The sequence below is a fragment of the Lissotriton helveticus genome, chromosome 7 (assembly GCF_964261635.1).
Source record: "Lissotriton helveticus chromosome 7, aLisHel1.1, whole genome shotgun sequence".
NCBI classification, from domain to species: Eukaryota; Metazoa; Chordata; class Amphibia; order Caudata; family Salamandridae; genus Lissotriton; species Lissotriton helveticus.
The window spans coordinates 537,510,269-537,536,272 of NC_136068.1; the positions used below are offsets into that span (position 1 = coordinate 537,510,269).

Below are 26,004 nucleotides of genomic sequence, written 5' to 3' on the forward strand. Positions count from 1 at the left end.
TATTATTGAGGTGACGGATGTCATTGTGAGATTTGATCATGTAGTATAGTTGGGTATCGTCAGCATAGAGGTGGTAACATATTTTAGCTTGTTTGAGAATGAGGGCGAGTGGTTCCATGAATATATTGAATAGGGTTGGGCAAAGGATAGAACCTTGTGGGACACCAAGTGGGACAGGTTGAGGTTTGGAGAAGCAGTGACTGAGCTTAATTAGTTGGGATCTATTTTGAAGGAACGAGGAGAACCATTTCAGTACAGTGCCCTCAAAACCAAAGGGATGTTTGAGGGTATTAAGAAGGGTGGGATGGTGTACAGTATCGAATGCATCCGAGAGGTCAAGGAGGATTAGTAGAGAGGATTCACCTTTGTCTAGAGAGGGATGAAAGTCATCTGTAATATTGAGCATAGCAGTTTCGGTACTGCCTCCTTTTCTAAAACCAGATTGGAACACGTCAAGGAGATTGAAAGAGACGATATGGTTATCTAGTTCGGACAGGACCCATTTTTCCAGGGCTTTTGAGAGGAAGGGAAGGTTTGAGAAAGGGCGTAGATTGTTAAGGTCATTAGGGTCAGCAGGGGTGTTTTTGAGAATAAGGGAGATTTGACCTAGCTGAAGCGAGGCAGGAACACAGCCAGTGGAAAAAGAGGAGTTGATGAAATTGGTCCATATTGGGGCAATGATGTATTTGAATTCTTGGACCAAATGGGTGGGAAGAGGATCTTTGGTATGAGAGGATGGTTTGAGTTTAGAAATGATGTTGATGATAGTGGTTTCTGATACAGGACACAATTCGCTCCAGGAAGCAATGTTTTTTGCATGGTGGCCCATAAGAGTGGAATCAGGTTGGGGGAGAGCAGCGAGGGGTTGAGAGGGATCGTGATACGGGGGAAAAGAGGACGAAAGTGTATTAGGAATGTTAGGGAGGGGAGTGTTGGTTGAAGGGAGGTTGAACTGAGAGAGGGGGAAGAGAAGGATAGTTTGATTGTGTTGACTTTATTGGAAAAGAAGCTGGCGATTTCTTCACATCTTTCCACAGTGGCTAATATTTTAGGAGGGCCAGAGGAAGTTTGTTTTTTAACGATGTTAAAGAGTTCTCTGGGGAGGTTTCTAGCCTGGTCAAGTTGTGACCAGCGAAAGGAGGCTTTTTCATTGAAGATGTGTTTTTTGTATTGGGCTCTGGCATTTCTAAGGAGAAATAGATTATCAGAGGTGGGATGATTCCCCCAGGCACGTTCTGATTGCCTGAGGGCCCGTCTTTCATTATTAAGGTCAGAATTGAACCAGGATTTGGGAGGGATTTTTTTTGTTGTTTGAGTTTGATTGGGGCAATTTGGTCGAGGGCTTCACGAATAGAATTATTGTAATGTTCGGTTAAGTCATTGGTGCTGTGAGAGAGAGGGGGGAGAAGTGAGCGAGTTTTAATAGTGGATTCCAATTCACCAGGTGGAATAAGGTGAAGATTACGAGTAGGTTTCATAGGTAAACTGCCGATAGGGGTGGGGCGAGTAATGGAGCTATTCAAGGTGAAGAGGATAAGGTGGTGATCAGACCAGTCTACCGGAAGGATCTTTGAGAGAGAGGCCAGATCCTTGCTAGTCAAAATAGCATCAAGGGTGGCCCCTTTGGTGTGAGTCGGGGATTGGCAGAGTTGGGTCAGGTCAGTGATGTCCATGGTGTCTATAGGGTGACAGCAGGGTCATCGTTTTTAATCCAGTGGATATTGTAATCACCAAGAAAGAGATTCTTGGAGTGGGAGACCGATGCTTGAATAATAAGAACAGACATCTCTTCAGTAAAGGAGATACAATTTCCAGGGGGGTGGTAAATAGTGTGTAACCGAATGGTGGGGGAGCCAGGAACAGTGAGATCAGCGCAAAGGTATTCAAAGGTGGAAGGGTCTTGTAGATGAACTAGCGAGAGATAAAGTTCATCTTTATTTTATTTATTTATTTATTTATTTATTAAACTTTTATTGCGCACAGCTACCCTCAATGGGTTTCCCGGCGCCAGGGATAGATGAAAGAAAGGAAACAGCAAAGCCCAATAGAACCAACAATGCAGAGGGATCAGTTAAACAGCAAAGTCTTCAGTTTTTTTCGGAAAGGGAGGAGATCAGTCTCAGCTTTCAGGGCCGGCGGAAGAGCATTCCACATCTTTGGACCGAGATAAGAGAACGAACGGCCGCCCATTTTGGCCAGTTTTATTCTAGGGACCAGGAAATTGCCACTAGAGGAGGATCTTAAAGTACGACCAGGCTTGTAGACTTGAACCAGGTTCTGCAGATATTTAGGGGCAGAACCCTGCCGGATTTTAAAAAGAAGGCATAAGGTTTTACATTTTACGCGGTTCGGGACTTTAAGCCAGTGAAGATCGCGCAGAGCCTGAGCTGCGGAAGATCTCCGGGGTACATTACACAGTAAGCGAGCTGAGGAGTTTTGCACCACCTGAAGCTTATTCATTGTGGCCTTATCGGCCCCGAGATAAAGCACATTCCCATAGTCAATGCGGGAGATCACAAGAGCCTGGATGACAGTTCTCCGAGTAGAGCAAGGCAACATCCATAGGATCTTCTGCAACCATCTCAGGGTGGAAAAACAGATTGCAGCAACCTTTGTTACCTGCTGTCTCATAGAGAGCCTGTCGTCGATGAGGAAACCGAGGTTGCGGGCTACGGGGGCTGGATTCGGCAGAGGACCCATATCGGAGGGCCAATGTCAAGGGCCCCACAGATCTTTATTCTTGCCCAAGATGACGACCTCGGTCTTGTCACTGTTGAGCTTGAGCAGATGGTCGTGCATCCAAGCAGCAACGCGTGACAGGCCAGATTTCAAGGCAGAGACCTCATGGCCCTCACTGCTAGAAAGAGAGAACACAATCTGCGTGTCATCAGCATACGAATAAATTGTCAGGCCGGCGTCCTCAACAATGGTAGCAAGGGGTCTGATATAGATATTAAACAGCAAAGGGCTGAGAATCGACCCCTGAGGGACGCCGTGTGCTGATGCGTAGACAGCAGATTCAGCTTCTGTCGAAAACACCTGAAAGGTACGTCCACCTAAAAAGGAGGCAATCCAGGCCAGCGCAGATCCAGCAACACCAAGGGAGCGGAGAGAGTCAAGAAGAATAGAATGAGACACGGTATCGAACGCTGCACTCAAATCCAAAAGGATGAGTGCAAAGGTTTCCCCGCGATCGATGCCGTGCCGAAGCCTCTCCGTCACCCCGAGGAGTGCGGATTCAGTGGAATAATGAGCGCGGAACCCGGATTGGGACGGATGGAGATATCCCACGTTTTCGACAAATGAATTAAGCTGGGTGTTCACGTGTCGTTCCAAAATTTTGGAACATGCAGGCAGCAGGAATATGGGCCTAAAATTGGCTAAATTAGTGATGTCCGCGCCGGTCTTTTTTAACAAGGGAACGACCATGGCATGCTTCCACTCCTGTGCCACCATAGACTCTGTAAGAGATGTATTCAGAAGTCTCATTAGGACTCTCCGAGGTTCGAGATCCAACAGTTTTAGAATTTTCATAGGAACAGGGTCCCGAGGGGAGCCTGATCTAATACTGTTCAGGCACGATAGAAAGGTAGTGTCATCAAACAGTAACCAATCATTGATGAACATTGAAGGGAGGGGGAGAAGACTACCAGGAGTGGTCGCCGGTAAGGACTCAACAGATGGCGGAGGAGAAGTCAAAGATTCATAAATACGCTCCACTTTAGAGATAAAAAAATCTGCAATGGCATCACACTGTGGTTTATCCAGGGCCGGAGGAGAAGGTACTGTATCTGCTCCCGTTAGCCTCTTCACCACGGCGAAAAGAGTCCGCGGACAGTTCAGTGCCTGGATAATCGTGGATGCCGTGAAGGTGGCCTTTGCCAATTTACAGTTAGCATGATAGCTTTTTAATGCTTCTTTATAGGCTGCCTTGCTAGGGGTAGAATACGAGAGCCTCCAGTTCCTTTCCAAGGCCTTGCACTTGGCGCGTTGTAATTTTAACTCCTCAGAGAACCAAGGTGCAGGAGGATGAATGGATCTGTAGTTGTTAGATGTAGAAGGAAGGAGTGCAGTTACAGCATCCCTTAACCACTGGGAGACTACAGCATTAGATTCTGATCCCGATTTTTCCAAAGTCGGAATGGATTCAGTGAGATGTTGATTGAATGCCACCATGTTAAGCTTGTCCCACCGATAAGACGGCTTACCCTTACCAACACAAGACTTAGCGTTAGGTAAGGATAGAGGTAACATGAAGTGTACCGCAAAATGGTCAGTCCATCCTAATGGGCGGGCCCTTTGGGAGCAGTCATAAGGTAGATTAGAAATGATCGGATCTAACAAATGACCGGCCGAGTGGGTAGCCCCAGAATTTCGCAGTAAGAGATTAAAAACTTCAAGATCAGACAGTAGCGACTGACTGAGAGTACCTTCAACATCTTCAAGATGGATGTTAAGATCACCAAGAATGGTGAAGTTAGCCGTTTTAAGTAGTGCAGGGGATAAAGTATCGGCCAATGACGATATCCAGGGACCAGCATTGCCCGGGGGGCGGTATATTAGAAGACCGGAAAGCGTTAATTGAGGGCCAATCGTTAGTTTAAATAGAGCGGCCTCACATCCAGGAAGGGGAAACGACTCCAACTTGCATTGGTAGATGGTTTTAAAAATTATTGCAATCCCCCCACCCTTCCCGGAGGCCCTGTCCTGACGTACCATCACGTAGTTGTTAGGAACGGCTATGGCAATGTCAGGTCCAGAGCTTTCGTGGAGCCAGGTCTCAGTCAGAAACAGTGCGTCTGGCGACTCTTCATTTATAAAATCAAACAAATTAAATTTATTTTTAGGGAGCGATCTACAATTAATACTCCAAAATTGTAGAGGAGGGGAAGTTTGAAGTTTCTTAGTGGCCTTCCTTTTGCCCCGATAGTGTGCCTTGGTAGTTTGTGTCTTAGAAAGCAACATTTTACCTGTCGAAAAACCACAGCCTGCACAGGTAAAATAATGGGTAGGCAAAATACAGGAGGTACAGGAGACGTGTAAGCGGGATCGTAGAGATGTTAAAGTAAGTGCGGAATACGTCAGACGAATAGAACGATGGTCAGGAGTTAACCTACCTGAACTGGAGAACAAGATGTCATTGTCAATGGACAGCCCGTCCTGCAGCCCGTCCTCAGCGCGGACGGGTGCAGACGGGCTGGACTCTGGCGTGACTCCGGCAGTGATCCGGCGTTCCAGCTGCGCGTGACTGCTGCGCGTCAGCATGATCTCCTTTATGAGGGGGTCGAGCGTCCTTGACGCTAGAGCGAGCACTGCCCGACCGGCGAGCTTCCTCACCTAAGATGGCCGCCAAACAATTCAGCTGCCGAGGGGAAGGAACAAAAGGATCAGGGACCCGCAAAACGCGGTGTAAAGCCGATTATTGTGCAAGTGTGGGGGAGCAGCCCTTAAAAACAGGGGAAATATAAATTAAAACATAAACAAAATGAAAAACAAGGAGTTTTTTAAAAAAAACGCTTGTAAATCAAGCAGAATGCTTCTCTATAGCGCACAATGCGGTGTAACCGCTCTGCACAGGTCAGGATCTTCAATTAAAGGCTTTGCAAGCAAGACAGAGCCCTGGATTTACTCTCCTTATGAGGGGGTCGAGCTTCCTCACCTAAGATGGCCGCCAAACAATTCAGCTGCCGAGGGGAAGGAACAAAAGGATCAGGGACCCGCAAAATGCGGTGTAAAGCCGATTATTGTGCAAGTGTGGGGGAGCAGCCCTTAAAAACAGGGGAAAAATAAATTAAAACATAAACAAAATGAAAAACGAGGAGTTTTTAAAAAACGCTTGTAAATCAAGCAGAATGCTTCTCTATAGCGCACAATGCAGTGTAACCGCTCTGCACAGGTCAGGATCTTCAATTAAAGGCTTTGCAAGCAAGGCTTTAAAGATTACGGCGAGGCCACCTCCTATTTGCTTGATTCTATCTTTCTTAATTATGGAATAACCTGGGGGAATGAGCAAGTCGAGGATAGGAGTGGAATGGGGGTTAAGCCAAGTTTCAGTAAGGAATGCGATGTCTATGTTTTCACTGAGAATGGTTTCCGCAATCTCAGTTACGTGGCAGGAGGCGGATCGGCAGTTAATCAACATGCAAGAGAGGGGAGTGGGGTCGGGCAATTGGGTGGGGAAACAGGGGAGGATAGGTCTAAGTTGTTGGGGGGTCTAGGTGATGCCGGATGAAGGGGGAGTCTGCTCAGTCCTAAGAGAACTGGGATAGTAGACTCATGGATAGGGGGAATAGTGGACAAGGATGGTGAGGGAGAGACAGGGGAGATCATAGAAAAGTTAACTCCTAAGGTCGTTGTGCAGGTATCATGTTGTGGAGGGGAGGATGTGTTAGCATTGCAAGGAGGGACAATTTTGGTAAGTTCAGTGGGTTTGGATGGGGTTGTGTAGTTATGAGGGAGGGGAGGGCAAGGTGGAGTGTTGGTGTTGGTAACAACGGGAGGCGGGCAGTTTGTGGGGAAATTGAGAGGAGTGTTGATGTGCGATGATAAGATGAATTGTGAGGGGACCAATGTGTGGGCATGATCTGAAGAGTGGACTTTTGCAATTAGTGAGACATCAGTTCTGAGGGAGGAGAGTTCTAAAACAAGGGATAAAAAGAGAAGTTCGACATTAAGGAGTGATTGTGTAAGAAGTGAGGAGTGAAGTGGATCAGTAGTTTTTAGGAAGTTTGAAGAGTTAGAGTTATCTAGGAGACGGAGATTGTGGGGAGGAAGGGGGATAACCTGGGGCGGAGCAGAGGGGAATTATAATGTGGGGAGGATCCTTTTTGGGGAGAGAGGGGACACAGGAGGTAGACGTAGGTAAGGCATTCGTTTTAGGCAGATAGTTTGGTAAATGGGGCAGAGAGACAGTACGGGTTGGCGTACCTGGTATATTGTGGGTTGTATGAGAGAACAATGGATTGTGAGAAGGGGGTATCAGTGGAGGAGATGTGGGAGCTGTTGAGGAGGTATGGGGGCGGTTAAGCGAGGAGGGAGAGGATAAAGTGCATCAGAGGGTGAAGTGATATGGACGTCATAGGGAAAAAGGAGAATAGAAGAAAGTGCATTATTGGTATGAGGGGATATAAGGGGGTAGGTGGGAGAGGCTGGAAGCGTCGATGAGGAGTTCTATAAGGTGGAGGATGGGAGGGGATTGTTCAAGGCGTGATCATAAGGAGAGGAGTGAATGGCCGAGCATAAATAATTCGGGGTTAAAGAGGAAGCAAGAGTGAGCGTGCTGTTGACAGGGGCATTAGACAGTTTAGAAGAATCACGAGGGGGGGTGGGAGAGTCATTGGTGGAGGAGAAATGGGGGGAGGCATGTATACTAGGAGACTGGGAGACAAGGGTGTCGTAACAGGGTATAATGTTGAGAGCGAGGGTGGTAAGTAGTGATTGAGAATAATCATGATTGGGGGAAGAGGAGGGGGAAATCATGTGAGGAGATAATGGGGAAGGGGGTGTAGGGAGTCAGTACTTGAAATAGTGATGGAGGCCGGGGAGGTCGATTGAGGTTGGGAAAGGGCAACAGTGTTGGGTGTAAGAGTGGATGATTCAGTCAGGGGGGAAGGGGGGACAAGGGGGGATAGGGTGTTGAAGATAGTAGCGGGGTTGAGGGCTTGAGTAGTCAATGGAGGTTGGGTATAGACATCAAAGATGGGAGAGGAGCAAGGTAAATCAGGGAGAAGAGATAGGGGGTATGAGACACACTGAATGATGATGGAACTAGGAGTTTGGGTAAATCAGTAGAGGAGAGACAGGGGGCCGGGACGAGAAGGGAGGTGATGGGTCCAGGGGTTGAGGGGGTGAGAGGGGAGGGTTCAAGGACGGTGTGAGGGATTGGGATAGAGCACTAAAGTGGTGTTCAAAGATCGGAAGTGATTTTCAGACGCTTGGATGAGAATGTTTCCAGATTTGAAGATGGAAATTTCTATTTCACCCAGAAAGGAAGAAGAGGGAGTGGTGGAGAGTTTCAGACCGTATGGGATCTTGCGGGAATTAGAGATAGGGAGGTGTCGAAGAAATAGGCTTTTCCATTTAGATGGGCTTTTGGAGAAGAAAATGTAGTTGGTGATAATGGAGGAGGTAAGGCTATTATGGTGTATAATGTACTAAAACCCTTATCAGAGTTGAAAAACTTTTCCTGACTCCTAAACTGGCTTAGCAAATGGGTACTGATATGCAATTCGGAAGGGGCATGTTGTGGGGGTTCCCATCAAATTGCAGTTCCCCTTTGTGAATCGTTAGCTGAAACATCCAGTCTAACTTCGATTTTCAGTTAACCTTCAATGTAGAATGTGTTTTACTTGTATATTTTTTTCTACAGCAGGTGCAGACAAAGCTTTCTTAGTAAGTAAAAGAAGGATTTGTGTTTTAGTGAGATAGCAAGGTATGAGAAAATTCAATATGGCAAAGAGAAACGCCTTAACGAGCAAGGAGATACATTTTCATGGAGGCGGAGAAGAATGGCCAAGGACGAATGAAGTAACAATTTATCGATGTCAAAAAGATGGTGTCAGTAGCCAACTTGAACCTGGATCTTGGAAAGTTACTGAAGCTGATCACATGATTTACCCTGAATGCAAACCAATAACTTTATGCTGCAATGTAGAGAGGGTCGTAGAGACACATCTTAGTACTTTGAGAGGTACAGAACTCTGCTTCTGCTTTTGTGTGGCTTCATGCTACATGATCTTTGGTTGGAGTTCTTCTACTGAAGGCTCTGAAAGCTGGCACCTTTATATTCTTATTCTGATTCATGCTTCTTAGCTTAAGGTTGCCCCTTCTAGGATAGTGTAGCAGGAGACAGCTACTCATGCTCCCTTTCGATAACCAATTGATGCAATTCAATATTAAATTATTTTTCCTTAGTAATTGTAGCCGATAACTGAACGAGACGTATGCTTTTGGTTATATAGGGTAAATCTGTTCAGGAGATCAGACTAATTTTGTTTGCCCCATATTTCAATACTGTAATGCTGAGACTGATCTATTTCTAATCCCCTCTTAGTTGTCTGAGTAGTTATTGTGTAACCATATGGGTTATAGTCTATTGAGATTTTAACCGTGAATTGTTTCTCCCTCATATCTCTCAAACAGCTAAAAAGATCATCTGGTTATGTGGGGATGTTTAAGTGGGCCAGAGCTTTCTCACTTAATAATATTCATGAGACCAGTCATATTGTGTCCCACCCCAAATCCTAGTTTTATGAATCAACCTATTAGTCTTGAGGTCAGCTTGTAAAATTATTTCCAGGTTGCAAAAATACTGGTCGTAAATAGTTATTAGATAATTGAAGCTTTTATATTGTACATCTGACCATTGGGTACATGTTAAAGAGAAATGCTTTTTCCCTGGGTCTGCCTTGAATGTCACACATGTTTGCACTAATAACCAGTGGAGGCCAACAGTCAGCAGTGGAATGTGTTATCTTGGGTCTCCTTGAAAACAAGGTCCATCAGCTTTTTAGGGTGTTTGCAAAAAGACCAGCTGTCAAAATGGCAACTCTGGTTCTAATCTGTTGAGATATCATTCTAGGATGGCAGATTGTTTTATTAGTTGTGATTCCGTGTAAATAAGATGGCAGCAGAAGAAAGATATGGAGGACTTTTTGAAGCAACAACTCACTCTTGCTGTAACTTGAGGCCATCCATAATGGAAGTTACATTGATGATTATAGTGTCACTTTTGTCACGGATGCAAAGTGTATTCTCATGGGCAAAGATGTATGATTCCCACATCAATGACCGGCCCACTGTAAGCACCAGTGCTTTTGTCTTTGGAACTTATAAATGTATACAATCACTACTCATCCATTAGTCAGTTGGAGTTCTGATAAGCTCTGGTCTTCAATCAGTGATACATGGCACACATATAGCTGCTAACCTCAAATGCTCCACTAATAAAAGTGGAAAATAATATACCCTCAAATACTCTGAAAGTTACACCTATAAACTGAGACCTGAGTGATGCTGCATCACACTATTGAGCCTGTTTAACTTAAAAGAGGGAAATCACTCTACAACGAGTGCCACAATATTGTGGCAGGCAATATGACCCCCCCCCCCCCAAGTAACTAATACCAGTGGAAGAGCCGGGAGAGAGTTACTACAATTCCAGTGGAGACTGCAGGCATCTGCATTGCAACACCAGGTCTTCCGTGAGGGGGTCTGGGACAGCATAGCGAGATACTTTGATACAAATATAGGCTTGGTGGAGAGCGTGGGCACACTATGGGAGGCATTTAACGTCATGATTTGTGGACTTGTATGGGACTCCAAGCAGGGGTTCTGAAACTATTATGTACAACTGCACTCCCGATCCAGAAGAGTTAGCGCAAATACATGAGGGGATTACAGAACACAATGAGACTGTGGAGCAGGAAGCTAGAGATATGGCACATTGATGGACGGCATGCAACTATGGCGAGGAAGGTAGGCTGGGAAGGGTGCTGGCATGTAAAATAGCTTAACCATGGTTGACGATTCATATAGTGGAGGTGGTAACAGATGAGGGCACTTCATTCTATGACACACATGCTATCCTAAAAACGTTTGTTACATTCTATGAACAAATGTATGCTGCTCAGAGCTCTGCTACGGTCAATCAATCACAAATCAATCACAAAAACTTGTATAGCACGTTACTCACCCGTGAGGGTCTCAAGGCGCTGAGGGGGGGGGGGGAGTAATCGCTGTTGCTCGAATAGCCAGGTCTTGAGTTGTTTCCTGAAGGAGAGGTGATCCAGGGTCAGCCATAGGTGAGTGGGGAGGGAGTTCCATGTCTTTGCTGCCAGGTAGGAGAAGGATCTTACACCGTTGGTGGATTTCCGAATTCGTGGGACGGAGGCGAGGGCGAGGCTGGCGGATCGGAGCTGGCGGGTGGGTGTGTAGAAAGAGAGGCGGCTGTTGAGGTACTTCGGGCCCATGTCGTGGAGAGCCTTGTGTGCGTGGGTGAGGAGTCTGAACGTGATCCTCTTGTTGACGGGGAGCCAGTACAGGTCTTTCAGGTGGGCAGAGATGTGGCTGCGGCGAGGGATGTCCAGGATGAGTCGTGCTGAGGCGTTCCGAATGTGCTGGAGTCTTTTTTGGAGTTTGGCTGTGGTTCCTGCATAGAGGGTGTTCCCATAGTACAGACGGCTGGTGACAAGGGCCTGGGTGACCGTCTTCCTGGTTTCTGTGGGGATCCATCAGAAGATCTTTCGGAGCATGAGCAGGGTGTTGAAGCAGGATGATGAAACTGCGTTCACTTGCTTCGTCATCGTGAGTGAGGAGTCCAGGATGAAGCCCAGGTTGCGTGCGTGGTCCGTTGGTTTGGGTGCACTGCCCAGGGCCGGGGGCCACCAGGATTCGTCCCACGCGGAGAGGGATGGTCCAAGGATGAGGACTTCCATTTTGTCTGAGTTCAGTTTCAGACGGCTGATCTTCATCCATTCTGCGACGTCTCTCATTCCTTCCTGGAGGTTGGCTTTGGTGGTGGCGGGGTCGTTGGTGAGGGAGAGGATCAGCTGGGTGTCGTCGGCGTAGGAGATGATGTTGAGGTTGTGTCGGCGGGCGATGGCTGCGAAAGGGCTCATGTAGACGTTGAAGAGGGTAGGGCTGAGTGAGGATCCTTGCGGGACGCCGCAGATGACTTCGGTGGCTGCGGAACGGAACGGGGGGAGGCGGACTCTCTGGGTTCTTCCAGCGAGGAATGAGATGATCCACTCCAGGGCCGCTCCTTGGATTCCTGTATTGCTGAGGCGCTGTATCAGGGTGCGGTGGCAGACGGTGTCGAAGGCTGCTGAGAGGTCCAGGAGGATGAGGGCAGCCGTTTCTCCGTTGTCGAGCAGGGACCTGATGTCATCGGTGGCTGCGATGAGGGCGGTCTCGTGCTGTGGTTTGCTTGGAAGCCGGACTGTGAGGGGTTGAGGGATCCGTTGGTCTCGAGGAAGGCGGAGAGTTGTCTGTTGACGGCCTTCTCGATGACTTTGGCTGGAAAGGGGAGGAGCGAGATGGGGCGGAAGTTCTTCAGGTCCGTGGGGTCCACGGTGGGTTTCTTGAGGAGGGCGCTCAGCTCGGCATGTTTCCAGCATTCCGGGAAGGTGGCAGATGCGAAGGAGCTGTTGATGATGTTCCGGAGTTGGGGTGCGATGATGGAGTCGGCTTTGTTGAAGATGCGGTGAGGGCAGGGGTCGGAGGGGGATCCGGAGTGGATTGTGAAGCAGCAGGTTTGGCAGGTGAAGGTTCTGTGTGTGCGCCTCGGGGTGGCTTGGTAGCAGGCGGCGTTCCGGCCGGCGTTGAGTGCGTGGAGGGTGGCTGCATCGTAGGTCCGTCGGGTGCACTGGTATTGACGTGGACCAGGGGTCCTGGTGCTGGGCGCGGTCCAGGCGCGGACGGGCGTAGACGGGCTTGCCTTTTGCGCGCCTTCGGTGCACAATCGGCGCACCCGCTGCGCGTACGCGAGGGTTCCATTTAAGGCCAAGTGGGAGGGAGGATCAGCTGGGAGGCGGGAGCGGGGCTGTCAATGGGGACACAGAAAGGAAAAGGGGGTGGGGCGGCGAGGGAGCAGCGGCAGGAAGCGGGGAGCAGAGGTGGGTCAAACCAGGGGAACAGTGACAAAAGACAAGCGCAATAAAAACCTACTTACAGAAAGAAAAGCACTAAACAGTAAATAAATACAAAACACTGAAAACTGGGCACAGAGGGGCAAAAACGGTCAAACCGGGCGAAAAGAGCGAGCAGCAGTGGAGGGGGGGTCGCACCAGGGGAACAGTGACAAATGACGGTAGCTGAATTAAGCAACTATCTAGAGGACACAGCATTGGTATGGCTTTCCCAGGGGCAAAGGGAATACCTATCATACCCACTCACCGTTGATGAGAGAAAAGAAGCAATAAGCAAACTCCCAAATGGTAAAGCATCTGGGAGCGATGGGCTACCAGGTGAATTCTATAAAGAATACATACAGCTACTAGCTCCAAATCTTCATGCAATGTATGAAGAAGTCTACCAAAAACAAACTTTACTGCCTGTACTCTGTGAGGCCCTAATAGTCGCGTTGCTGAAACTCGATAGGCGGGCACAACAATGTGCGAATCGTACCAACCTCTATCTCTAATAAACACAGATGCCAAAAGCCTCGTGAGTGCCTTAACAGCCTGACTCAAACTCCTACTACCGGTTATGGTTCTTCCAGACCAAACTGTCTTTATCACCGAGCACTCCACCGCACAAAACTTGCAAACGCTTTTTGCAGTGTTAAACCTGTTGGATGCTGCTGAGGAATTTGACTCCATCCAGTGCTGTTTTTTCTGTACAAAACTCTACCAGTTGGAGGTTCCTTTCGCCTTCACGTGCTGGACAAAATCTATACATACAGCACCGGCGGCCAGAGTGCACATGAATGGGCATACATTCAAAGCTGTTGGGATATGTTGGAGAACTAGGCAGGGCTGCCCTATTAGCCAATGTTATTCACTATTGCATTGGAGCCTCTGACATGTATTCTGAGACAGTGACAAGCTGAAACTGCCTTGTGCTTTTGCCAGCATCCCTTGGAGATATCGATGTATGCAGAGACATGGTGCTGTATGTAGGGACCCTGGGACGAACTTGGAACAGTTAATTAGGAAATATATATACTATGAGACAGATTCAGGCTTGGGAATAAATTGGTTGAAATCAATGATACTTCCCCTAACTAGCAGCGCAAGATCGGTACCCCAGGAGACCTTACTGGAACGGAGTGAGGAACCAGTGAAGTATTTGGGCTCACAGTGACCAGAGCTTAGTAATACAGTATAACTACGGGAAAGCGATATCCCGGCTGCAAGATCAGGTCTCAAGATGGATTTGTCTTCCTTTGTTGATGGCAGACAGTATAGCGTTAATGAAAATGATAATACTCCCAAAGTTTCTATATTTTTTCGCAAATATCCTGATTTGCATACCCCAGTCATTCTTTGTAAAGGTACGATCATACTCGGTCAAGCTAGCATGGGCTGGAAAACAACCCAGTGTAAAAAAGGGATACCTTAGCATTGCCATATGTGCAGGGAGGGTTCACAACGCTGGATCTAAAACTCTATTACCTATGGGCGCATGCGCATTTTGCGCACAACTACTGGGTGCATGCCCCAAAATATATGTCACACATAACAGTTGAAGCAGATGCCGTGCACCCTACACCATTGGGGCAATGATGACATGTGAATTCAAGGGGACACACCGGGGGAAAAAACATTATACACTGTACCAAGCCAGCCTGAAAAACCCTAGGCCAGAGAGTGCAGATAGCTCCACTCTACGCACCAGCTCTACCACTTCCCCATCTTCCGAAGATGTCGGTGGCGTTTGAAGCGAACTCACTGACTACATTAAATGCAGCAGGAATGGGCACACTGGGGGGTACATTCCGGGTGGGAAATTTATTAAACTGACTGACCTACATGGAAAAGGTAATGTACCCCCATGCTCACTTTCCTATACTGCAGTCTTAGAGCTGCTATCCACCGTCTCTATGCGCAATTCCCAGAGGAACCGCCTACGCTGGGAGGGCTACGGCTGCTCCTAACGTCAGATACCCGGAAACACTTAGTCATGAGATTATACAATGCATCTCAGAAAGATGTCTTGACAGCGCAGGATGCTTCCTATACTAAATGGAATGCAATGCTCTGTGCGCCGCTTACAAAAGAAGATTGGCATGCGTAGTGTGCGTTCACTGGCCAACTTGTATCAAATAGTAATTTGAGGATGATACATTTTAAATTTCTGCACCAGATATATTACACCCCATTCCGACTACACAACTTAGGCCTAAGAGAAAATGCAAACTGTGTACGATGTAAGACACTGGAGTACGACTTTATGCATCTTGCATGGAGTTGCTTGAGGGTTTATTAATACTGAAAACAGGTTGCACACACACTGATAGAAATAGTGGGTGAGAGGGTGAAGTGCTCTCCAGCGGTATGCCTACTCGGTCTACCCAAAGGTATACAACCTATTAATCGCAAACTTACGACGATCACCCTGCTGTTAGCAAAAAGCAGGGTGTTGATCCACTGGGTGGGGAAAAGTAGCCCCAAACATGAATGCTGGCTACTTGAACTGGTGTACTGTCGAGCTCAATTAGAAAATTATGTGGAAGAGCTACCCCGAGCCTCGAGGCCTAGAGATATCTGGGGGCCTCTCTCTACATATCTTCGAAACCAACAGCAAGACTTGTGAATAGGAGATAGGCTGTCCGGCCATCAGGTATGTGTTGGATACTATTCGTAAGGTATTCCTGTGAATTGTGATGGATTAATTTATTTCAATAGGATATTGATAAAGATGTACATGGCAAATATTAATGTTCCACTATATTTGAAATGCATAAATAAATAAATAAATCACTACAAATTCACATGTATGACATTGTTTATCCTTAAAATTCTACTATTAAAAAAATTCAAATCAGAAGAAAGGGAACCATCCAGAATGTCTTTATCATCTGACTTGCTGCTTCTTCCCATCACTATGAATAGAAATAAATACTTGGCTAGGAGATCCCCCCATACATACAATTGATCCTAACATATAAAATGCTTGTTCTTTATATTTTAGCTTAAGTGTGAGAGCTCGATCCCAGAGCCTTTTAATAAAATCACAGTGTTGAAATCCAACCCATGAATTTCCTCTTACGGACGGACCTAGCATAAAAAGTGCAAGTGCTATATAATTCATCTAGACTGAAAACGCTTCATCCCCGCCTTTATGAACAATATTTCAGTGCAAAATATACCAACAAGCCATTAACAACTGCTCAAGATGTCCACTTAGCTGTGGCCGCCCCGTTTCACCATGATAAAATAGGAAGAACACTGTGCAAAATTGGCCTATACTTTATTCTGTGGCTGACATATCACTGGCATTAGTTACTAAGGATTTTCTGTTGCCAAATGTGCCCTGTGACTTGAACCACTCAGTACAATACATATGTTTCCCTGCTTTATACCAATGTTCTATCTTCCATCCTACTTATTGGGGGGGTAAAACTGCCCTGCTCAGTCGTAGGTATTTACATCTGTTTCTAACAGGTAACTTTATCCAATTTCACTTCTTTGATCTTTACTGTTGCCTATGGGCAGGTATTTTCCGAATCTGGCCAGCTCCAAAGGCACTGTGCAGGTCAGGAGCCATAAGACTGACTCTGCACATTACCTGACCCAATACGTTAAGATAATTGGCTTTAACAGTGTCCGGGGATGTTGGAGCAGGGCGAGGGAGCAGCATACCAGATGTACCAAGGACTCCACTCTGTAGTTACCCCTTGGGGCCAACTAGCCCATCAGGTACATCCAAAAAGTGCCAGAGGCCTGCGTTGCAGAGAGCTGGTCCAGGCCACGCCCCTTTTTACACCTCTCTGCAATGCAGTTCTGTGGCCCTTATTGGAGGGACCTGGTGGGCTTGTTGGACCCCAGGGACCCTCAGGATTCAAAGGGACTTCATCCCCCAACTTAAAACATGCCAAAGGGTGCGTTTACACAGTGATGAAGGGAGGGACCTAAGGTGACATGTGTGCAAACACGCCCTGTCGCGCGTTTTAAGTTGGGGAATTAATTTTCCTTCAATCCTGAGGGCCCCGGGGTGCAACTAGATCATCAGGTATCTCCAAAAAGCACCAAAGGCCTGTGTTGCAGAGAGGTGGTCCAGGCTACGCCCCTTTTTACACCTCTCTGCAATGCAGCTCTGTGGCGCTTACTGGAGGTACCTGGTGGGCAAGTTAGACCCCAGGGACCCTCAGGATTCAAGGGGACTTAATCCCCCAATTTAAAACGCTCCACGGGGTTCGTTTGCACAGTATTGAAGGCAAGGTGCGGGGTCTTTCTGCACCTCTGACTTAGAGGTAGTTTTAATCCCCCTGCTCTATTATGTACTAAGGCCTTACTGAAGAGGTCATGCTAATCACAGGGGTACCCCAATGCATAGTGTACCGTAGAGTATATAGGTATTTTTGCTGTATTCTAAGTGTCTTTTAGCATAGCACTGGCTCTAGGCCTGGTTAGTCAGAGTCAGTTACCACTAGTACCCATCTGAAAAAGTTTATAGCACAGGATTATTTTGCAACAAGGCCTCTTTCTTATCCTCCGTTTATTCTTTCTGCACGTCTTGCTACTTCCTGCAGTTTTCTTTGTCTTTGAGGACTTCTGTTGCTTCTTTCTGCATTTCTTTTGCTTCTTTCTGTGCGTTTTCCTTCTTTCTTCACATGTCCTACCATGTCATGAGTGATGTAATATGTGACGTCATCAGCAGTACATTGCGGGCGCGCAAGTTATAGTTAGCTGAACAAACTATAACGGTGGAATTTCTCTGGTTTTGTACGAGTGAAATGTTAAACTAACAATAATGCCCCTGAAACCTTTGTTTTTTTCAGTGAAATTCTAAGGTTTTTTTAATGCTTATTTCCAACTATAACGAGCCTGAAACCTTTGTTTTTTTCAGTGAATATATATATATATATATAACACACAAACACATAGGCATACTTGCAAATGGGAGATGTGCAGAATGTATAATTCTATATGATACTACTGTTGTGTTTGTGGAGGTTTGTGGAGGCCTCATTGTGCCTTCAGGGCATGAAGGCACAATGAGGATTTGCTGGCCCTGGTGGGTGCCTTCTCCTTGAGCTTGGATTCTGCTTGATCTGAGACTCATAGCAAAAAATATATTTATCAGTCAATTAAAAATATAAACTTTGTGAAGGACATTCATGACATAACATTTACCTAAAAAAACACACAAAAACTAAAAATTGTAGTTAGTGTTGAAAAAACATTATCATTTGTTACGGAGTGCAGAACTGAAATTTACTGCACATCCTGCAAGTAATTTGGGTATAAAGTGCCAGTGTGAAAAATGTTAGGGTGACAGGCCATGAAAGCCTATATAGTCAATTAAAATCATGGCTCTTGCGGAGAACAACAACCTACAAATTAAAAAATAGTTCTCAAACATTATCGTTTCCTATTTGGGGAGCAAATATGAAATCAACTGCACATCCTATCAGTAGTTTGCTGATAAAAGTCAGTGTGCCACGGTAGGGTGACAGCCGGCGACTCGATCCTTATAATCTTGGTTTTCCCCACTAATTATTGGGCTTCAGAGTCTAGCCAGTAATTTGAAGTGGGGTGTGCTTAATGCATTGCATATATTTATTGGTTCCTTTTCAACTTCTAAACCTTATGCATACTTCTGGGTTTTGTTCTACACTTGAAAGGATCTTGTTGTCCTATTCTAAACCTGCTGTTATACCTCACCTGGCAAGTAAATGTCTATAGAGAAGAGTTACCGGTGGCAGGGCTCAGTCGGCATTGTAGCAGAGAGTACCAGGTCCTTAGAACCAGATGCCCACATCTCATGGCTTCCCCAACTTCTGTACACCACCTCTACTGCACTTAAAGACACTTCGATACCTGCAACTACTTTTGGGAGAGAAGTGGGGTGTTTAGTAAGGACAATAAAGGAAGGTATGCATGGGCTCAAAAGTTATTGTTGAGGCGAAGGGGTGGCCTCCACACGGTGGATCACATGGTGGTGTACAACCGAACATGTCACACAGATGTTCAGCTGATTACTCGGAAGTGATTGTCCACAAATTCTTAGTTTTCAGCAAGCCACCAGGATCACTCTTTAAACATATTAACTTGGGGAAATTCAGAAGGTGTGTAGCATACAGAGATGACTAACGGCTTCAATGTGCAAGAATAAAGCCAAAAGTGAGATTTGTATCAAACAAAGAGATTCAATTTACCTGCGCAGATGACCCCGGCATCTTCATTATGACCACAGTTATGTATGTTCCACCCGCGGTTCCGGCAGTGCCACAGGTAGGATTCATCTCCTCTGCAGGCCACGTCATCCAGGAGGATGCTCCCATTGCCCTGACCGAAGTAGGCACGTGACGGAGCAGAAATGGCGTCACCGCAGTCGAGCTGCCTGCACACAACGCCTGCATCGACGAGGTCCCAGTAATCATCACAAACCGTCCCCCAGGCTCCTGCGTAGTATATTTCAACTCGGCCAGCACAGCCATTGGGTCCATTTACGAGGCGCAGGGCCAGTCCTCCGGGACCTGCTGGGGACACAAAGCACATACAGTGAGAGGCGTTCAGGCAAGGTGCCAATGGCGGCGGCACCAATAAACTCAGGAGATCTCGCCAGACCGACTCATTTTTCAGCCGGGCCCAGTGCCTAGCTACGCCATAAACGCCGGGTGCACGGGGCAGGGTAAGAGCAGGAAACTTTTCTGAGCAACATTAAATTGCTTTGTCACTCGTGGCATTGAGAAATACCTAATCGTGTGCCAGCCTGGTACCATCAAATCGGAAATAGTGTCAACGCACACAATCGTATTATTTTTTTTATGTTTTTCATAATGTTCTTCATACCACTATCGACTTTACAGCCCGCAATATTTGTAACCATAACAAGTAAACTGAGATTTGTCAGAGAAACTGGTTAATGCTAGAATAGTCTATTTTGTAAGACCTTTATGTTTTTTTGGGCAGTCACATTTGGTTTATTTAAGCAATTACCATTAAAACATTACAGAGGTTTAAAACAGGGAGAGAAAATGAACACTTCCAGATGTAGTACGAGGACAGATCAATAATAATTGCTGCAGATCATAATTCATGCTAAACAATCAATACATTTAGCTGCATTTGACTTTAATTGAGGTTAAAACCTGCAATATGACACCCTGATCTGCCAACCCTCATGAGCAGAATTTTATACATATATTATACATAGACATGATAATAAACACACTGAGATCGCCACATTTATGGAAACTTTACGTTTGCAGCACGTTTGGCTGTAGATACATATTTTTCACATAATTTTGTATTTACATTTCTCAGCGGCAGTGTATCCACGTGTACGTATCTATATTAAGAGCAATAGTGGACCACAATCTCCTTAGAGTACCACGTGTCAGTCTATTACATTTCCTTTCTCTGCGATAAAACTAGAAAAGAAAAAAAATTACAAACAGGAAACAGCCACACTGCCCCGTCATGTCAATGACCAGTGGCCTCACACCCTAGAGGAACCTGTATATATATATATATATATATATATATATATATATATATATATATATATATATATATATTCACTGAAAAAACCATAGGTTATAGACCATATATAGTTAGGAATTAGCATTTAAAAAACCTTATTTTACTCACACAAAACCATTGAAATTCCATATATAGTTAGTTGCACTAACTATATATCGCGCACCTGCAATCCACTGCTGATCATGTCACATATTACATCATTCATGACATGGTCAGTGACATCACTGATGACATCACTGATGACATCTCAAATGACATCACTGATGACATCACTGATGACATCTCATTTGACATCATTCTTGTGCTAATACGATAAACCTCTTCAGACTCTAATATAACCTTAGATACACTCAGTGTATACAGACACTCACACACTTCCACTCATCCATGGAGTTACTCACACACCCAGTCAGTCATGCAAAGAAACAATCTCATCTCCATTTCTTCAACTATACAGTTAAACGCACCTTACTTATTGAAACATATACTAACACATATTTACTCTCTTATACAATCCCTGATAAAAGTTCACAATGATCGATACAACCACTCACTCATTCGGTGGCTCTCATGCACAGTTATTTATATATGCCAACTCTCACATGTACTGTGTTTTACATATGTACTTACTATGACATGTAGCATTGAGATATCCATTCACTCATCAATACACTCATGCACACAGTCAACTGCCCATGTAGCTGTTTCCACATGCACTCTTGAACTCATACACCTAGTGAATAAACTGTTCACACATCTATGCATAGAGTCACACACCTTCCAGCCACCCCCACACAAACTCAATCTCCCATAGAAATACTTGGGCAAGCAATTAATAACACATATAGCCTCTCGTATAGCTAATGATCAACACATGCAGCAGTTTACAGAACAACAGACATAATGATGCACAAATTAAGACAGTTTAGTCACTAACCCATGCATTCAGTGAGACACATTTAATCACTCACTCATACAGTCAGTCACGCACCTACTAAATCCTTCATCCAGACACTTATACATCCACTCATTCTTCAATATGTAAGATATATTTTAACTTTACAGAAACATACAGTCACTGGATGTTGTCATCAGTGATGTCATCAGTGATGTCATTTGAGATGTCATCAGTGATGTCATCAGTGATGTCACTGACCATGTCATGAATGATGTAATATGTGACATGATCAGCAGTGGATTGCAGGTGCGCGATATATAGTTAGTGCAACTAACTATATATGGAATTTCAATGGTTTTGTGTGAGTAAAATAAGGTTTTTTAAATGCTAATTCCTAACTATATATGGTCTATAACCTATGGTTTTTTCAGTGAATTTTCAAGGTTTTGTAAATGCTAATTCCTAACTATATATGGTCTATAACCTATGGTTTTTTCAGTGAATTTCAATGGTTTTTTAATAGCAAATATCATAAGCTGTCGAATGTCAAGTACGTGGTAAGTGAAAACATTTTCGTGTTTATGCACACTGATCTGCTTTGAATGGTGCCCCCCCCCCCTCATTTCTATTAGGAGTACTCTCTCTTTGCAGATAGTGAAAGGTAGTTAACGCAGGTCTTTGCCCCCATTGTAATCCGTCGTGCCTGCTTCTCTCTCCATTTGATTGATTGTTATCCAAGTATTTACTGTTTTAGAATTAGTTCTCTTTGGTTCATTCTCTATTTACAAACAAACACAGAGTCGCAATACTCTGTTCAGTCTTTGCAGATAACGAAAAATCGTGTAAAAAAAAAAGAAAAGGAATCGAGCAAAATCAGTAGGCCACTAATGGGATCTCTTTTTGACCTCGCTAAAATAGAAACATTAGGAACAACCCCTCATGACAAATACAAAACTAGTGAGATGAACTGAACTCCACACAATGATGGCTGCAAAACAACTCGGCTCCGCCACCCACCCCGCCCAAAATAACGATAAAGAACGGCTGCCATGATTGGTTGCGGAATGACCACGACGGAGCTACGAAATGGTGCTGCTCTCATGCTAACCCCAGCTTTAGTCTGAAACATCCAGAAACACTGTAGACTACCAATTCGATCAGTTCCGGTAGCGCCCCAATGTAACCCGGTAGAGAAGAACTAGCTCTCCCCTCTTTGACTGATGGTTCTTGTTGCCTGTCCCTTCTGTTGTCATTTAACAGAACTATTTAGCCTGCTGAAAGGGGTTGTGTTCCGACCGCTGGTTGGTGGAGACATTTTGACTATATTCTGTACCTGCGTTGTCGCGTAATGCGTCATATGACGCGCCGCGTTAGCGCATCCGGAAGTCATCCGGGGCGCGCAGCGCGTAACGTAAGCATAACAAGTCATGTGACTTGTTAATAAAACTTTTCATTGGTTCATTTTACTTTTCTTATTGTAATGATGAAAGGCTTGGTCATATGACCTAAAAATTACGCTTTTCATTACTTCCGAACATTATTTTTTCTTAAATATATGTTATAATGTTCCAGGCTAATGTACTTTCCCGGAAATTTTACAACTGTCCTGCAAGTAAAATATATTCTTTTTTCGAGAAAAAGAGCGTTTCTTCGTCCCATGACGGAGCCGTTGAGCAAAAGAGGGTCGACCTGCTGTCTTAGTCGCCGATACGCCTGAATATGAGATTCTTATCGATCACTTTATGTTGCAGGAATAGAAAACACAACAGCCCTTGACCATTTATCTTTACTGCGTTCCTTCGTATTATACCTTTTACCCTTCATGTAATTGGTCTGCTTTATTTCACTTGCCTTTTAATGATTCTAAAACAGTCACTATTATTAAAAACTTTACCAATGTATATACTACTACCATGTTTTCTTTTAAAAACCTTTATTGAGAAAATTTCATTATACAAATACGAGCCTATAACCACGTGGGCCTGCCACAGAGCAAACTGTAATCATATATGATGAATAGACATTTACACTGTAGAGGAACGTAACGGGCGGGCCATTAGGTTGCAAGAACTAAGGTGTCTAACAGTTACGGAATCGGTGGACGTACATTTTATAATTAAAATACGACAGGGCCAGTTACAATAAAATTATCTAGATATACATTTGCGGGCAAGTACCATGGGTGACGTTAATTCGAACTTTCAACAGTACAGTAATCAATAACACATCAGAACTTAATATCAATAGGGATGTCGAAATATTCAATCAATTCTCGTCCCCGCCCGCCATGTGCTTCAAAACTGCATACGTATCTCGTGATTTCAAGGTTCTGCAACCAGTACACAACAAGGAGTTACGAGTCCCATTTATTCTGGCGCCATTTTGGGCGAGGACGGGCAGGTCCAGGATATAGTCAAAATGTCTCTACCAACCATCGACTATGATGATCTTCATATGCTGTATTTATTAGAGTAACACTCATCTGTCCACATGAAATTAATTTGCCACAATCTAAACATGTCATTTTAATCTTTCCAAAGTTCTTCTAAATATTTGGGACCGTTTCCCTTGCCTCTGAAGCTCTCAGTGCCACTTCTTTGATGAATGTACTAGCAGGTCAGGGGTTCTCCTCCAAATCTCTCTTTTATGCAGCACTATAATTAATTGGTGCCACCTCTTCATATGACGATGCATGGTATAGTTACCACAACTATATTTTTTTTCGGTTCCTCTGGAGAGTTCATCGTGGCAGATGAAGCGTGTAACGTACCGGGCATTTACCTTTTTTTGCATGTACAGGAAAGGAAAAAAAATCGAGCGTCCGAGTTCTAAGGTGTCCCAGGGCCATTTTGGTGGACCAGGCCCAAATCCAAAGAACAGCCATCTCACAGGCTAATGGGGCGACCCACGCCGAGTTTCAGCATTGTAGGATGACCACACAAGTACAGCAACTTGCTAGACATCACCTCGGTGCCATCCGGATCTCGGCGCCCCACTGCAGATGAAGTGCCTCTCAACTATGAAACCACCACGGTGACATCCGGATCTTGGCGCGTTGTGCTGCCTTCGGCCTATTCGCACATCGGTCCGCTACTGACGCCATCTCACAGGCTAATGGGGCGACCCACGCCGAGTTTCAGCATTGTAGGATGACCACACCAGTACAGCAACTTGCTAGACATCACCTCGGTGCCATCCGGATCTCGGCGCCCCACTGCAGATGAAGTGCCTCTCAACTATGAAACCACCACGGTGACATCCGGATCTTGGCGCGTTGTGCTGCCTTCGGCCTATTCGCACATCGGTCCGCTACTGACGCCATCTCACAGGCTAATGGGGCGACCCACGCCGAGTTTCAGCATTGTAGGATGACCACACCAGTACAGCAACTTGCTAGACATCACCTCAGTGCCATCCGAATCTTGGCATCTCAACGCCTAGTGGTATCTTCCATACAAAAAATATTGTTACGCTGCCTTTGGCCCCATTCGCACATCAGTCCGCAACTTAGACACCACCTCGGTGCCATCCGGATCTTGGAATGTCAGCACCTTTTGGTGTCTTCTCGTCAGAAAATATTGTTGCGCTGCCTTTGGCCCCATTCGCACATCAGTCCGCTACTGACGCCATCTCACAGGCTAATGGGGCGCCCCACGCCGACTTTCAGCATTGTAGAATAACCACACCAGTACAGCAACTTGCTAGACATCACCTCGGTGCCATCCGGATCTCGGCGCCCCACTGCAGATGAAGTGCCTCTCAACTATGAAACCACCACGGTGACATCCGGATCTTGGCGCGTTGTGCTGCCTTCGGCCTATTCGCACATCGGTCCGCTACTGACGCCATCTCACAGGCTAATGGGGCGACCCACGCCGAGTTTCAGCATTGTAGGATGACCACACCAACTTGCTAGACATCACCTCAGTGCCATCCGAATCTTGGCATCTCAACGCCTAGTGGTATCTTCCATACAAAAAATATTGTTACGCTGCCTTTGGCCCCATTCGCACATCAGTCCGCAACTTAGACATCACCTCGGTGCCATCCGGATCTTGGCATCTCAGCGCCTTGTGGTGTCAGTCAGAAAATATTGTTGTGCTGCCTTCGGCCTATTCGCACATCGGTCCGCTACTGACGCCATCTCACAGGCCAACGGGGCGCCCCACGCCGACTTTCAGCATTGTAGGATGGCCACACCAGTGCGGCAACTTGCTACACACCACCTCGGTGCCATCCGGATCTTGGCATCTCAGCGCCTTGTGGTGTCTTCTACTCCGGAAATATAGTAGAAAATATTGTTGCGCTGCCTTTGGCCCCATTCACACATCAGTCCGCTACTGACACCATCTCACAGGCCAACGGGGCGCCCCACGCCGACTTTCAACATTGTAGGATGGCCACAGAAGTGCGACAACTTACTAGACACCACCTCGGTGCCATCCGGATCTTGGCGCGTTGTGCTGCCTTCGGCCTATTCGCACATCGGTCCGCTACTGACGCAAACTCACAGGCCAACGGGGCGCCCCACGCCGACTTTCAGCATTGTAGGATGGCCACACCAGTGCGGCAACTTGCTACACACCACCTCGGTGCCATCCGGATCTTGGCGCGTAGTGAAGCTGCAGCAGCTGCAAATAAGCTTCAGACAGTGTTACAACCGCTGCTCAGAACTCTCAACTATGACACCACCTCGGTGCCATCCGGATCTTGGCGCGTTGTATTGCCTTCGGCCTATTCGCACATCGGTCCGCTACTGACGCCGCCTCACGTGCCAACGTATTTTCTCCGCATTTTATACCCTATGCCGCATAACAGGTCATGTGACTTGTTTATAAAACTTTTCATTGGTTCATTTTACTTTTGGTTTCCTAATGATGGAAGGCTTGATCATATGACCTAAAAACAACACTTTTCATTGGATGAAAACTTTTTTTTTCCCCCAAACGATGA

At 45.8% G+C, this 26,004-nt stretch overlaps 1 protein-coding gene across 1 annotated transcript in view; it reads right to left on the reverse strand.

Moving 5' to 3' along the window:
* LOC144768725 (transmembrane protease serine 9-like) overlaps nt 1-26,004 on the reverse strand; it is a 1,077,753-nt gene that overhangs the window by 704,236 nt on the left and 347,513 nt on the right. The window contains exon 3 of the mRNA XM_078652600.1: nt 18,824-19,144. Within this exon, the coding sequence (XP_078508726.1) occupies nt 18,824-19,144 (321 nt within the window). The remainder of the gene's footprint in view (nt 1-18,823; nt 19,145-26,004) is intronic.